Below are 16,311 nucleotides of genomic sequence, written 5' to 3' on the forward strand. Positions count from 1 at the left end.
TGTTCTCTTCACTTCAAAGCCAGTTTGCTGTCCCAGTGTACTGCCTAGCTGGCCCCGACTGCTGTTCCCTTTCCAAACCATTTTGAATAGTGTATAAATAAACACTCTTAATCCATGTATTCTGTGATGGTTAATTTTATGTGTCAACTTGGCTGGACCACAGTGGACACCCCCACAGTGGACCCCCCCCACAGTGGAGTCTGAGTAAAGCATATTGCCTGCATAATGTGGGTACACGTCCTGCAATCAGTTGGAGGCCCTAAGAGTAAATACTGATGTTATCTGAAGAAGAATCAATTCTTACTCAAGACTTAAAGAGAAGCTGCCTGAGCTTGCAACCTGCCTGCCCTGCTTCAGGAATTTAGGCCCAAGATCACAACAGCAGCTCTTACCTAATTTTCTGCACTGATTGCTTGACCTACAGATTTTCAACTTGCCAGTCCCCACAATAATGTCAGGTATTTAAAAAAAAAATTTCAGCATCTCAGGACACCTGGGTGGCTCAGTTGGTTAAGTGTCTGACTTTGGCTCAGGTCATGATCCCAGGATTCTGGGATCAAGGCCCACATGGGCCCTCTGCTCAGCAGGGAGCCTGCTTCTCCCTCTCCCTCTGCCTGCTGTTCTCCCTGCATATGCACGTGCACATGGACTCTCTCTGTCAAATAAATAAAATCTTTTTAAAAAAAATTTCAACATCTGTCTCTCCATCTTTCTTTCTTTCTCAATTTATATTACATTATATTATGGTAGTGTCTGTTTTACTGAAGAATCCTGACTAAACACAAAATCATTCAATAAAGATTTCTTCTTTGATATACCTCATTGTCTCCACAGCTTTGCTTCAGTTGACCCACTGTTCTCTAATGGCCTCTTAAGATGTCCCTGCTACTCACACATAAGAGAATTCAATCACTCATTTTCCAGAAAATCTGCCCTGTGCCTTCCAGTTCTCCATTATTGCTATTTCCTTTGAATTTCTACTAAAAAGATATGTTTAACAACATTCAAATAAAGCTTTAAAACATAGGAAGGAAAAAAATAGCACTGACTTTTTTCAGCATATGAGGAAGATTGTTATCATCTACTATGCTGAAGAAAAGCACATTATCTTGTTAAAATTATATACTCATTAGGGCACCTGGGTGGCTCAGTCAGTTAAGTGTCTGCCTTTGGCTCAGGTCATGATCCCAGGGTCCTGGGATCAGGTCCCACATCCGGCTCCTTGCTCCACAGAGAGACTGCTTCTTCCTCTCCCTCTGCCCCTCCCCATGCCTCTCATGCTCTCTCTGTCTCTGACTCAAATAAATAAATAAAATCTTTAAAAAAAATTACATATCATTAACATTTTATCAGAAATATACTGCAATTTTTTGTTGAATAACAAGTATATGTAAAGTTTTTCACTTATGAAAGAGTAGACAGCCTTCAAGCTGAAGTATTATAATTTATTAATGTTAAAACTGTACAAATCCATAAAGTAAATACATAAAGTTAATCCTGAAATAATACAATAAAATTCTTACAGATATATGCAACACTCACTTGTACATACATTATGAATGTAAAATATTTATCCATTTAAAAGTGAATGATTGAAAAGTGATCATGAAACTTTCCTTAATTATCAATTTACCTGAGTCTTCCTCATTAATCTGGTGGAATAGTTCTGATAATGATTTCTGAAAGGAGGGTACTCGACCTCGATCTTGATCTGAATCTTCCTGAGAGTCATCATCTTGTCTGTGTTTAACAGAAAATGAAATTGCACCTAGAACATATAAGTCCAAGATGCCAAATTAACCAAGGATTGTTTTTCTAAAATAAAAGGTCAATTTTTAGGTACTAAAGATGCTTTAGCTTGAAACTAATAAAAATAAAGCCAAATACAAATCCTAGGCCTTAATATCACATTTAAACCTGATGTTGGTACAGAACAATTTAACACAGAGTTCATTAATATTTGTTTTAAGTATAAGAGATAATCAGTTTTTAATTAAAATGAGCAGTGTAATACCTGGTTTCACAACTGGGGATGTCCATCACCAGCTATGTGCCTCGGTTTGCACAGATATGAAACAGAGGTGACACTGGTAGCAGCTGGTGACATCACATATTACGAAGTGTCCCTGGTATTACACTGGCTCCCTCTGAGTATCTGGGAGTGTTCCTAATAGTTCACCAGCTACTCACCACTCTCAGAGGAGTGAGAAGGATAGGCCCCAGACTGTGACTGAGAGGGGTGGAAGCAGGTCAGACTGTTTCAGGATCTACAGTCGGATTGAGGTTGGCAGGCGTGACCACAGAACATGGACGGACGTGTCTCCCTCTGAGTCCCTGGGCAGGCAGGACTGCTTCTAGACTGTAGCTATGAGGGGCTAAAAAACTGGATTGTGGGGTTGATCCCAGATATAAGCCCAGATCATAGTCAATGGGCACACTTCTGGGGCATAGCATGTCTCCCAAGATGATTGTTCCCAGACCATGACTGGGAGTGGCTGGCCAAGTTACAGGACCATTTCAGGATCTGCAGTTGAACTAAACTGGAGGGCGTGCCTCAGGTGCACAGAACAGTGTGTCTTCCCCAAGGAGCTAGATGGGCAGGAACCATGGCTGAGATGGGCTGAAGCTGGGCCATGAGCCACTTCAGGGTCCACAAATGGGACTAAATTCCATGGGCTTGTTACACAGGACATGGACAGTCAATGATTCCTGCTAGCTCCTTGTGAAAGATGCTTATTTTCTGTTGCTCCTTGTAGCAAGAATACTGATGCTTAGATAACTTGAGTATCTTTTATAGGCCATGCATAACAACTTGATGTGTAAAAGATGAACCATTTCAATGAATTTTATATCAATATTAATACAACAAATAAAGAATATTTAAGTAGCATTTGACCATAACACTGGTTAAATCCAACTTTCAGATCACTGAATGCTATATCTCACTAACCCCCACTGCCTAGGCAAACACTAATCTACTTTGTGTCTGAACAATTCATAGAAATCATGTAACATGTGGTCATTTGTGACTAGCTTTTTTCACTTAGCAAAATGTTTTCAAGGTTCATCTGTATTGTGGTATATATCACTATATCATTTCATTGACAAATGATACTAAATTGTATGATATGCCGTATTTCATGTATCCACAAATGTGGAAATTCCGTTTGCTTCCACTTTTGTCTACTATGACCAATGCTTCCATGAAAACATCTACGAGCTTTGAAGTGGACATAGATGCTCATTTGTCATGGACATAGATATATCTAGGAGTGGGATTGCTGAAGCAAATGATAACTCAATATTTAACATTCAGAGTTACTGCTTCCAAAACTGTCTGTCAAAGTGACTGTACCATTTTCTTTTCTACCAAAAGGGCATAATGGCTCCTATTTCTCTACATCTTCTCTCATAGTTTTTACTGTCATTTTGATTAGAGCCTTCTTAGTAAGTTTGAAGTAGTATCTCACTGGGATTTGCATTTGCATTTTTCTAATGGCTAATAGGTTGACTATCTTTTCATGTGCTTACTGCTCATGTGCATATCCGCCCTGGGGAACTGTCTATTTATTTATCTATTTTTTAAAGATTTTATTTATTTATTTGACAGACAGAGATCACAAGTAAGCTAGCAGGAATAAGCTCCTGCTGCTTATCATACCAAGAGCCCTCCTTAATACCATCACCTATTTAATCTATCCCCCTGCTCACCTCCCGTCTGGTAACCACCAGTTTGTTTTCTATAGTTAAGAGTCTGTTTCTTCGTTTGTCTCATTTTCTCTCTTTTTTTCCCTTTGCTCACTTGTTTTCTTTCTTAAATTCTACTTATGAGTGAAATCATATGGTATTTTTCTTTCTCTGACTTGTTTCACCTAGCATAATACTCTCTAGTTCCACCTATGTCATCGCAAATGGCAAGATTTCATTTTTTTATGCCTGAGTAATATTCCACGCTATAAACACACATCTTCCTTATCCATTCATCAGTTGATGGACACTTAGTCTGTTTCCATAATTTGGCTATTGTAGAAAATTCTGCTATAGATATCAGGGTGCATTTATCCCTTTGAATTCCTACTTTGAGATTAAAAAAAAAATATATATATATATAGATATACACATATACATATATACACATATATGTATATATATGTGGTTTTTAAAAAATTAATATTTTATTTATTTATTTGACACAGAGGGAGAGTGAGTGAGAGAGCACAAGTGAGGGGAGGGGCAGAAGGAGAGGGAGAAGCAGGCTCCCTGCTGAGCAAGCGTGACATGGGGCTCGATCCTAGGATCCAGGGATCATGACCCAAGCCCAAGGCAGACACCCAACCAACTGAGCCACCCAGGTGCCCCTAAAATATATTTTGGATACCCATTCATGTATTAGATGTTCAAAAGTTTATGAGGGGTGCCGGGGTGGCTCAGGGGGTTAAAGCCTCTGCCTTCAGCTCAGGTCATAATCCCAGGGTCCTAGGATCGAGCCCCGCATCGGGCTCTCTGCTCAGCAGGGATCCTGCTTCCTAATCTCTCTATGCCTGCCTCTCTACCTACTTGTGATCTCTGTCAAATAAATAAATAAAATCTTAAAAAAAAAGTTTATAAGAGAGAGATAAGGACACTCTATGTTGATAAAGATTCAATTCACCAAAACAAAAACAAAAACTCTTAAGCTCATAGATACAAAGACTAGATTGGTGGTTGCCAGAGGTGGTGGATGTAATGTACAGCATGGCAATTAGAGTTGATAATACTGTATTACATATTTAAAAGTTGCTAAGAGAGCAGATCTTAAGTTTTCATCACAAGAAAAAAGAATTTTGTAGCTATGTATAGTAGCAGATATTAACTAGACTTACATGATGATTACTTGCAATATATACAAAGCATCAAATAAAAAATTCAATTCAGCAAGATTATATAAAAATTATAGATATATACACACCTAAAAACAGAGGCCAACAATATTTGAAACAAAAACTGACAGAACTGGAAGAAGAAATAAACAAGTCTACAATAAGAGCTGGAACCTTCAATACCTCAGTTTCATTAATGGAGAAAACTGGTTAGAAGACAAATAAAGAAAGACTGTGGGGGTGCCTGGGTGGCTCAGTCATTAAGTGTCTCCTTTGGCTCAGGTCATAATCCCAGGGTCCTGGGATCAAGCCCTGCATCAGGCTCCCTGCACACAGGAAGCCTACTTTTCCCTCTCCACTCCCCCTGCTTGTGTTCCCTCTCTCACTGTGTCTCTGTCAAATAAATAAAATATTAAAAAAAAATAGAGACTGTGAACACCTCTGTAAAACCACTAGACTTAATTGGATTATATAGAACATTCCACCCAACAATAGTAGAATACACATTCTTCTTAAATCGACATGGAACACAGTCCAGGACAAATTACATGTGAGGTCACAAAACATATCTTAATAAATCTTAAACGATTTAAATCATACAAAGCATCTTTTCTCATCACAATGAAATGAAAGCACAAATCAACAATGGAAAAAAAGATGGACGCAAATTTGCAGACTAAACAACAAAGGCTTAACCAATATTTCAAAGAAGAAATCACAATGGATTGTCTATCTCTCTGATTTTTTCCCATTCGGTTTTCCCTCTCTTCCCCTGTGGTTTTCGGTATTATTCCTTATGTTCCACATATGAATAAAATCAGAGAGGGAGACAAATTACAAGAAACTCTGGACTCTGGGAGCTGGGTGATGGGCATTAAGGAAGGCACATGTGGTGATGAGTACTGGGCGTTATAGCCAACTAATGAATCAATGAACACAACATCAAAACCTAAAGATGTAGGGGCGCCTGGGTGGCTCAATGGGTTGAAGCCTCTGCCTTCGGCTCCGGTCATGATCTCAGGGTCCTGGGAGGGAGTCCTGCATCTGGCTCTCTGCTCAGCAGGGAGCCTGCTTCCCCTCCCCCTCTGCCTGCCTCTCTGCCTACTTGTGATCTCTGTCGGTTAAATAAATAAATAAAATCTTAAAAAAAAAAAAACCCAACATACTAATGATGTACTCTATGTTGGCTAATTGAACATAATAAAAAAATGATATGGCCCTACAAAACCTAAAGTATATACTGTTTTGTTCTTTGTAGCAAAGTTTGAAAAAAAGTCACAAAGGAAATTAGAAAATATCAGACAATTGAAAAGGAAAACACAGTACACAAAATTGATGTGATGCAATGAGAGGAGCACTAAGAGGGCAATTCATAGTAGCAAAAGCATACATTAAAAAGAATAGTCTAAAATCAACAACCTCTGGTGCTTGGGTGGCTCAGCAGATTAAGCATCTGACTCTTGATTTCAGTTCAGGTCTTGATCTCAGGGTTGTGAGTTCAAGCTCCACAAAAAAATTTTAAATAAGTAAATAATAAAACCAGTAACTTCATTGCACACTGCTATGAAACTAGAAGAAGAAGAGCAAACTGGACCTAAAGCTAGCAGAAGGAAGAAATAATAAAGATCAGAATGTAGATAAATAAAACAGAGAAGAGAGAAACAATAGAGAAAATAAAAGTATTGGTTGGCTCTTTGAAAAGATCACCACAACTGGCAGAGCTTAGAAGTAGTTAAGAAAAAGGGAATGAAGAGTCAAATTAATAAAATCAGAAATAAAGTGCGGACAATACATTGTTTTCACCAAAATAAAAAGCATTATAAGAGAATGCTATGAACAATTATATGCCCCCCAAATTGGATAACTTAGATGAAATGGCCAATTTTCTAGAAATACACAATCTACTAAAACTGCTCATGAATAAGAGATAAGCTGAATAGACATAAAACTAATAAGGAGATTATATCAGTAATCAAATACTTACTACAAAGAAAAGCCCAGGATAAGATGGTTTCACTGTTGAATTCTATCAAATATTTAAAGAAGAATTAATATTTTTTTTTCTTAAACACTTAAAAATTGAAGAGGATGGAAAACAACTTAACTCATTCTAGGAGGCCAGCAATACCCTGATACAAAAGCAGACAAAGATAGGACAAGAAAAGAAAACTAAAATCCAATATTGTTGATGAACGTTGATAAAAAACTTTTTAACAAAATACTAGCAAATCAAATTCAGTAACATATGAAAAAGATTATATAGATAGCATTGTCAAGTGGGATTCATTCCAAGAATGAATGGATGAATGGATGAAGGGTGGGGTTCAATACACACAAATCAATCAGTGTAATATACCACATAAACAGAACAGAAAAAAACAACCATGACCATCTTGATTGGTGGATAAAAAGTATTTGGCAAAATTCAACAACATTTCATGATAAAAATAAATTAGGGACAGAATTTCCTCAAATAGCCACATACAAAAACCACAGCTAATATTATATTGAGTGGTAAAGACTAAAATCTTTTCCTTTAAGATCAGAAACAAGAGAAGGATGTTGGTTTAGTCACTTCTATTCAACATAATACTAGAATTTCTAGCCGGAGCAATTATGCAAGAAAAAGTAGTAAAAGTATCCAAAGGGAAAAGGAAGAAACAAAATTACGTTTGCAGATGACACAATCTCATTAACCTAAATGACTGCACACATAAAAAATGTTAGACCTAATAAATGCATTCAGTAGATGTGCAGGATACAAAATCAACAAACAAAAGCAATTAAGTTTCTATATACTAGCAATGAACAATTTGAAAAGGAAACTTTTAAGAAAAGCAATTCAGTTAGATAAAAACCATTATTTGGATAAGCCTACATTATGTTAAACAATATGTTTGTACTGATTAATAAGGAAACCTAATCAATATTTCAAATATTATGAAATACTCTTGAGAATTAAAAGCACATCCTCCATTCTTCCTCATTTTAGCATATTTATATACTTGGCATATTTTTTCTTCCTTCAACATACCCATCTAAACACTATTACAGTTTTATTCTCCCTTAACAAAAAGAATTTGAACAATCATTTGTAAAACAATTCAAAAGCCCTACATGAGTATAACAAGACCGTATATATCAGCATGCGAAATTAAGTATCTCAAAAATTAGAAATAAATGAAGATAATGATGGAATTATATAGGTCTATTTAGCAGCTTATGTTTTAATTGAAAGAATACTTTATAGAGCACTGGGTGTTGTAAATACACAATGAATCTTGGAACACTGCATCAAAAACTAATGATGTATTTTATGGAGGCTAACATAACACAATAAAAAAAGGAAAGAATACTTTAAAACAATGTATCTTAAAATTATGCCACAAATTTATACTCAATGTTTTTCCCAGTAAAAAAACCTTTTTCTTGGCAATTTAATTTCAATTTTATTTCTAAACAATTACATTTTTAAAATTGCATCTTTAATTTTGGTTATGAATTAGCTATGTTAGAAGAGATGAGCAGTCAAATTCTTATAAGCTTATTACAAAGAGTAACATTAGACTCAGCAACTGACTATATCGGCAATGAACCTTTGAACTAAATGCAGTAAATAATGATTATGAAAATATGTGTTTCAAAAGATGATAACATTTTTCCATACTATGCACGTGTGATTACTTTGCCTCCTATATTCCTCTGTTTGGGCTAAGGCCAACCAATCCAAAGGGAAACAAAAGTAAATAAAAAGTTGTTTGTTGGTACTCCAGTTTATCAGAGTGATAGGAAAAATGTAAGACTGTTTTGGAAAAACTAGGTATAACAGAGGTAATAGTGGTGTACAAAGCAACTCTCTAAGGTACATCATTACTACTTAATGGAGGCTTTCAGTTTGTCTGAAATGAATGTTACTAAAAAAAATCTTATAGGAATTGTAATTACAGCTATTATATTTTCAATAGCTCAAGCTTTTATTTTGACAAATGGATTTTTTTCTCTGCTAAACAGTCTATATTTGACTTCTTCAAAATGCATTTCTAACAGTAAGAACAAACATTTCCTAGTATATATAGTTTGCTTTCCACTAGGCATAGTTTTTCTCTAATTTTATACTAGCTTGTAAAATGTCAATATCAGACTCAAGTTTAAAGCCTGAGCGATGTAATTTTATATCAATGGTTAATCTTTTGAAAATAATGTAAAACCATTTATTGAATGCTTACTCTGTGTTGGGCATATGCTGAATGCCTCTCATTTGTTATCTACTGAACCCCTTCAATAAACATAAAAATTAATTCCTCATTAGACTCTTTTTAAAGCTGAGCAACCTGGACTGCACAGAAGGTTGGCTAACTCATTCCAGGTTACACAGTTAGTAGGTGACAAAGGCATACATAGAATGGGGAAAATGGTACATTATGTCTAAATATCACTGAATATACCACAGAATAAAAGGGCTTTTGAATAGAAAGGTAGCAAAATAACTCACATACTCAAGAAACGTTTATTCTGACCTAAAGCAATAGGTTTCAGATAATGTTCACTGATTATCTCAAGCATTTAGAAAACTTAGAAAACTTCCTAAAGCAAGTTTCTATGGCAACAGTTAAACCTGGCAAAGTCTTTGCCCTTTTGCTCTTGGTCACCCCACACCCATCTTGCTCTCTCCACTGGCTTCATGCTTCACCACTCCCTATCATTAATGACGAATACTGTGGTTAAGGAAAATTTCTGTATGGCTGGGCTTTTATCACCTTGTGAATTTCTTGCAGGTACATTAATTCTGTCAATAAGTGTTTTCATAAATACCTACTCTATGCACAGTACACTACAAATGAGTGAATGAATTTTAAGTGTCTTGTGTCTCTAATACACTACCCCAAAAAGTCAGTAGCAGACTAAAGATGAAAGCCAAAGGATATCTCTGTTAACCCTCTTCCTTCTTCTCTTTTTCTTTCTTTCTTTTTTTTTTTTTTACTTCATTTTAACCACATTTCGAACTCATTTTCTTTTGTTTTATTTTCCCTCTTTAGTGGACCAAAAGGCAAAGTGGAAAAACAAAATTTGGTGGCTAATTAAAGAAACCCAGTGCTGGGGCCAAATCTGCTTTTATTTTGTGTATAATACAGCTCTTGTCTTCTATTCCTTTTAAGATCTTAATTTTTATGATAAAATGTGTAGCAGTCTAGCACCCAACTGTAGTCTTTTAGCCTCCATTTGTTTGTGGTATTATACTATTTTTTCTTTCCATAACACATTTTTGAAATGTGTATAACAGAAGACATTATAGACAACAGGAAAGGATTAATAAAGTCTATAAGATTCAGATTTCTGTTATAGAGGATGGCTGATTATGTTTTACCATAGGAAGAACTTATGCTTTCATTACTGGGGCAATATGTTAAAGCACTAATAACATAGGTTGCCATTAAAACTGCCTGTTTCTTCCTGATTCACATAAGAAAAAAATGATATGTTGCATTTCATCAAAATCAAGAATCTGTGTAATCTTTCACAACGTGTACATATATCAAAATGTCACACTGTGCATCTTCAATATACACAAGTTTTATTTGTCAATAATGCTGGGGAAAAAAATAACTTCTGCTACTCAATAATAGACAGTATTAAGAAAATTAAAATGAATACCACAGACTGGGAGAAAAAATTTTAAAGCATGATAAAAAATGTAACCAGAATAAATTTTTTTAAAAGATTTTATTTATTTGACACAGAAGGAGAGAGATCACAAGCAGGCAGAGAGGCAGGCGGAGAGAGAGGAGGAAGCAGGCCCCCCGCCCAGCAGAGAGCCCGATGCGGGGCTCGATCCCAGGACCCCGAGATCACGACCCAAACCGAAAGCAGAGGCCCAACCCACTGAGCCACCCAGGTGCCCCTAACCAGAATAAATTTCAAAAACATATTAAAAATTCAGCAATAAGAAAACAAACAACCAAATGTAGGGGGAGGGACAGGCAAAAGATTTGGAAAAGCATTTCAGAAGACACATGGATGACAGAGAAGGAGAAGAAAAGATGCTCAACACTATTACTCAATTGCAGAAATGTAGATTAAAACCACACTGCAACTATACTACACAAGGGTTAAAATGGATAAAAGTGAAATGGTGAGCCCTACTAAGTACGGTCAAAGGATACAGAGAAACTGGAACTTTCATGCAGTGCAGGTGAGAATGGAAAAAGGAACAATGTCTTTGAGAAACTGTTGGCAGGTATTTCTTTAAACATTATAAATTCAACTACCATATTATCCAGCCATCCCACATATAAGCATTTACCCAAGACGAATGAAAGTATACGCCCATGCAAAGATTATATATGAATTCTCCTATCAGCTTTACTCATAATTGCCCCCCCAAAATGGAAAATTCCAAATGCCCATCAAAAGGTAAATAGATGAACAAATTGTGGTATATCTATCTCATGGACTACTACTACAAGAAAAGGAATAAACTATTGAAACATGTACTACATAGATGGATCTTAAAACAGTTATGTTGCATAAATGAAAACAACCCCTCAAAAGGGTGTACACTGTATGATTTCATTTGTATACAGTGCTAGCAAATGCACACAAAGTGACCAAATAACCCAGATAACTGGTCGCCTAGGGCAAGGGTAGTTTGTGGCATGAGGGGAAGGGAAGGTGAAGGATTAAAAAGGGAACCTTTTTAGGGTGACATATATTCGTTATTTCATTTGTGACAATGGATTCATGGTTGTAAGCATGTGTTAAGACTTCTCAAACTATATACTTTAAATATGCACAGCTTATTGCATGACAATTATACCACAATAAAACTGTTTAAAAAGCACACTTGGTGTTTCAGATATTATAGTCACCACTGCTGAGCAGCATAACAACAAGATTTGAGAACTGTCACCCCAAACTGAATGCAATGTATAAGCAGGATGTGTAAGTGAAGTTCACATCCAATTATAGGTATCTTTCCAGAGTAAGTAATATCATGTATGAGATAATTAATGCAGGATAATTAATAAGCCATATTGAAATCTTCACTATAAATCTCTCATTTACTTATCATTTCTATTCATTAACATCTCTCAGTTCCACAAATTCATATATGTTTCCCTGATACTGAATGCAACTATTTGCTACTTTGTTTGGATTCACCACACTGTGAAGGTGGTTTCTTAGGCCTCCATGTAAAGCCTTCATTTTTTTTTTTTCCTTTAAAGATTTTATTTATTTGACAGAGAGAGAGAGACAGAAAGCACAAGCAGGGGGAGCAGGAGAGGGAGAAGCAGGCTCCCTGCTGAGCAGGGAGCTTGATGCAGGGCTCGATTCCAGGACCCTGGGATCATGACCTGAGCCGAAGGCAGACACCTAATGGACTGGGCCACCCACGAGCCCCTATTTTGTTAATTTTATTTTAAGCTTATTTCTATGAGTAATTTCTGAATGAAAAATGAATTCTTTTATTAAAAAAGAATCTTTAGATTCCATCTGAGCAATAAAATGGGGGAGACCGTTTTTCATAGAAATGCGGAATGGTAAGAGGCAAATGTTCACAAGTATTTTTAAAATTTCTGGAAGATCCATGTTAAGATAAAATGCCCCCCCCCAAAAAAAAGAAGTTTTAGATTCAGAATTTTTTTAAGGAGGTGCGGGGTTGAGGAAGAGAGAGACCGAAAGAATCTGAAGCAGGCTCCATGCCCACCACAGAGCCCAAGACAGAGCTTGATCTCAAGACCCGTGAGATCATGACCTGAACTGAAATCAAGAGTTGAACACTTTATCAGTTGAGCCACCCAGGCGCCCCTAGTTTCAGGATTTTTGAATGATCTTCTAATCTGAATGATTTCTGAATGATCTGCTACTAATCTCAACTGGTTATGTGAAATTCGTCACATATTAGGAAAGCATCCTTGAAGGTTGATTAGAATTTAAACATTTTCATAAAAATGTATGAAAAAATATTTATAATAAATCCATGTATCTGAGATTCCTAAGCAAAAGTCTTTTTTAAAAAAGATTTTATTCATTTATTTCAGAGAGTGAGTGAGAGAGAGAGCCCGAGATGGGGGAGTGGAAGAGGGAGAAGTAGACTCCCCACTGAGCAGGGAGCCTGGTGTGGGGCTCAACCCCAGGACCCTGGGATCATGATCTGAGTTGAAAGCAGATGCTTAACCAATTGAGCCACCCAGACATCCCTAGAATACTTATTTTGATTTTGGGGAAAGGGGCAGGTAGAAGTTTAGTGCTCACAAACCCTGAAAGGTAATGCCACACAGATGGCAAAGCTGTCTTGAAACATCAGAGCGGGAAAGCACGGATGATAAAAGCAAAGAGAGGAGCCCAAAGGAGCATGAGAGGATCCAAGCAAACTCAGTTCATTCCCTCCACAATGGCCCAAGGCCCTGCTTTTGCAAAACATTTCTCTCACCTAAAGAAGCAAGAAAAATGCTTTAGAGCAACCAACACTTGTTTTGAAGACCGTGGAATCCAACTGGTTTTCATGCCTCCACAACTATGCTCCGGGCCACAATGGTGAAGGGAACATGACAGTAAGATCCAAATTCGGTTTCAGCCAAGTTTCTGTCACTTTTATTGAGACAAATTAGGACAGAGAGAGGGTTAAAGAAGCTGCAAAGCCCCCTGTAATTCCATATTGTATCAAGGAATTTAAAAAAATGTGAGTTAGTATATTAAGTAAGTGTGCTACACATTATTTGAGCACCTATTAAATGAGCATGTTCCATATATTCCCATTTAATGGCCATGACCTCCGTGAAAGATTAAACACTATCAATATTTTACATATAAGAAACCTGACATTCAGTGAGGTCAGGGTCATACAACCAGAGAATGAATAACTGGAGATCGAAGTCATGTTTGACTTCTAAATGTATTCCTTTACAACACAATAACAATAAAATAAGAAAGAGTAAAGTTAAAGATATGCAATTTTACCACTGCAATGTGGTGGCTAGCATGAATATAATGCCCAAGCTTTAAATGAAAAATGTAAATTTAAATAGCCTAGTTTTGCTCAGCTTCACACTCTGAAAATACATGTGACAGGCAGTGCTTCTCATCACATACAATATCAGAAATCAAATTTTGAACTTCATTTGTATTTTAAAGATGGCAACTGGTAGTATACATCTTGCTGGATAGTGTATAATTTCAGAGAATAGCAGAATGCTAAATATAAAAACAATTTTTATCTTGTTTAAACATAGGCCCAACATAAGAACTTTATTGTGCACGCAGTAAACATTTTGTTTTGACACTGAACAAAAGTTTATGAGGAAAAAAAATTAAAGTCTTCAGCAATGCTGACTAAAAGCTTTCTTGCAATTGTTTGGACAAGGCTTTCTTGTGACAGTGTCATAACAGATTTCATTCTAGTGTAAGAACTTCTGAACTGCAAATTTGTAGAAATGAATCTTAGCTGTAATTTACAGTTGTGTTGAACTGAATGAATACAATCATTTTTCAGCAAGTAAAAGACCACTTTCAGCTGCTATTGAAAAACTACAAGGTAATTGTTGGCACCATCACAATTGATCATTGCTACCTATGTTCTGGAGCTACCATATTATCAAGGGTCATTTTAGACTACTCTATCATGAATATTCAAGGTAGAGACTAAATTTACTAAAATGACAAGAAACCATCTTAAACATGGATCCTCAATATTTGGTTTTGTAATGTGGAATAAATAACTAAAGAACCCTGGTGAGAGCACTTTACTATGTCCATGTAACGTTCTGTACCATCTAAAGCCTTAATAGTGTAAGTAAATGTTATATGAAAATATTCCTTAATTTTGTTAATTCTTAATTTTTTACCTGAGATATAATAGACATATAACATTGCATTAGTTTTAAGTGTAAAAAAATACTTGTTGTTCAATGTCTGGAAATCATTTTAGGCCAACATGCTATGATCAAGACATTATATTCTTTCAGCTGGATTTTTGCTCATACATATAAATGTCTTATAATTTATTAAGTGATCCTTGTCACTGCCTATCTCTTCTGTACATGTGTCAACTCTTTGGAAAAATGTAAGATATTCAACTACTCAAGTTCACCCCACCCCTTTCTTTGGTCACAAATAAATGTCATTAATGATTATAAGAATTTCTAAAGACCTTTTCTTTGGAGATGAAAGTATGTTTGTCACTCAAAAGTAAGAGTTCATAAGAGATAATTATCAAATCTTATACTTAGCTTAATAAAATCAACTGTACTAATTAACAGTTAGACAAAAGCTGCCATTTTTCTAGTAGACAGATAAAATCTAGGTAGCTCAGTCAGTTCAGCATCCAACTCTTGATTTCGGTTCAGATCATGATCTCAGGGTCGTGAGATCAACACCCGGCAATTGGCTCTGGCCCGCGCTCAGCTGGGAGTCTGCCTGGGTTCTTTCCATCCCTCTCCCTCTGTCCATCCCTCCACTCGTGCTCTCTCTCTCCTTCTCTCTCTCTCTCAAATAAATAAGTAATACATAAATAAATAAAATCTTTAAAAGTATATTTAGGGATTGTCTTCTCTATAATATCAGCATATTAAATTATTTCAGCCTGGTTTTGAATCTTTACTTAATGGTTGACTTGAATATATGTTATTACCCTTTGAATGTCCTTAGATATATATAGGCATATATCAAATTTTGAACTTCATTTGTTTCTTAGATATATATGTGTGTGTGTGTGTGTGTGTGTGTGTGTGTGTATCCATACATATTACCCCTTGAGTGTTGAGAGATATATCTAACAGAATATTATTCAGGCATAAAAAAGAATGAAAGCTTACCTTTTGCCATGATGTGGATGGGGCTAGAGATTATAATGCTAAGTGAAAAAAATCAGAGAAAGACAAATACCATATGATTTCACTCATATGTGGAATTTAAAAAACAAAAAAATGAACAAAGAGGAAAAAATGCTCTTGGTATCTCGGTAGGAACTGCATTAAATGTGTAGATTGCTTTGGGTAATACAGACATTTAACGATACTTGTGCTTCTAATCCATGAGCACGGAATGTCTTTTCACTTCTTTGTGTCATCTTCAATTTCTTTCATTGTGTTTTATAGTTTTCAGAGTACAGTTTTTAAGACTCTTTGATTACGTTTATTCCTAGGTACTTTACTATTCTCAGCACAATTGTTAATGGGGTTGCTTTCTTAATTTCTCTTTCTGCTGCTTCATTATTATTATATAGAAATGCAACAGATTTCTCTATGTATCTTGTAACTTTAATGAATTCATTTATCAGTTCTAGTAGTTTTTTGGTGGAGTGTTTCAGGTTCTCTACACTGAGTATCATGTCGTCTGAGTAGTGAAAGTTGTACTTTGATTGGATGCCTTTTACTTCTTTTTGTTGTCTGATTGCTGTGGCTAGGACTTCCAGTACTACATTGTAGACATCCTTGTCTTGTTCCTGACCTTAGTG

At 36.0% G+C, this 16,311-nt stretch overlaps 1 protein-coding gene across 1 annotated transcript in view; it reads right to left on the reverse strand.

The window, feature by feature from the left end:
• CFAP47 (cilia and flagella associated protein 47) overlaps positions 1–16,311 on the reverse strand; it is a 525,406-nt gene that overhangs the window by 164,787 nt on the left and 344,308 nt on the right. The window contains exon 50 of the mRNA XM_082717915.1: positions 1,634–1,768. Within this exon, the coding sequence (XP_082574041.1) occupies positions 1,634–1,768 (135 nt within the window). The remainder of the gene's footprint in view (positions 1–1,633; positions 1,769–16,311) is intronic.

This window comes from Mustela nivalis (genome assembly GCF_964662115.1).
Source record: "Mustela nivalis genome assembly, chromosome: X".
In the NCBI taxonomy this organism is placed as follows: domain Eukaryota; kingdom Metazoa; phylum Chordata; class Mammalia; order Carnivora; family Mustelidae; genus Mustela; species Mustela nivalis.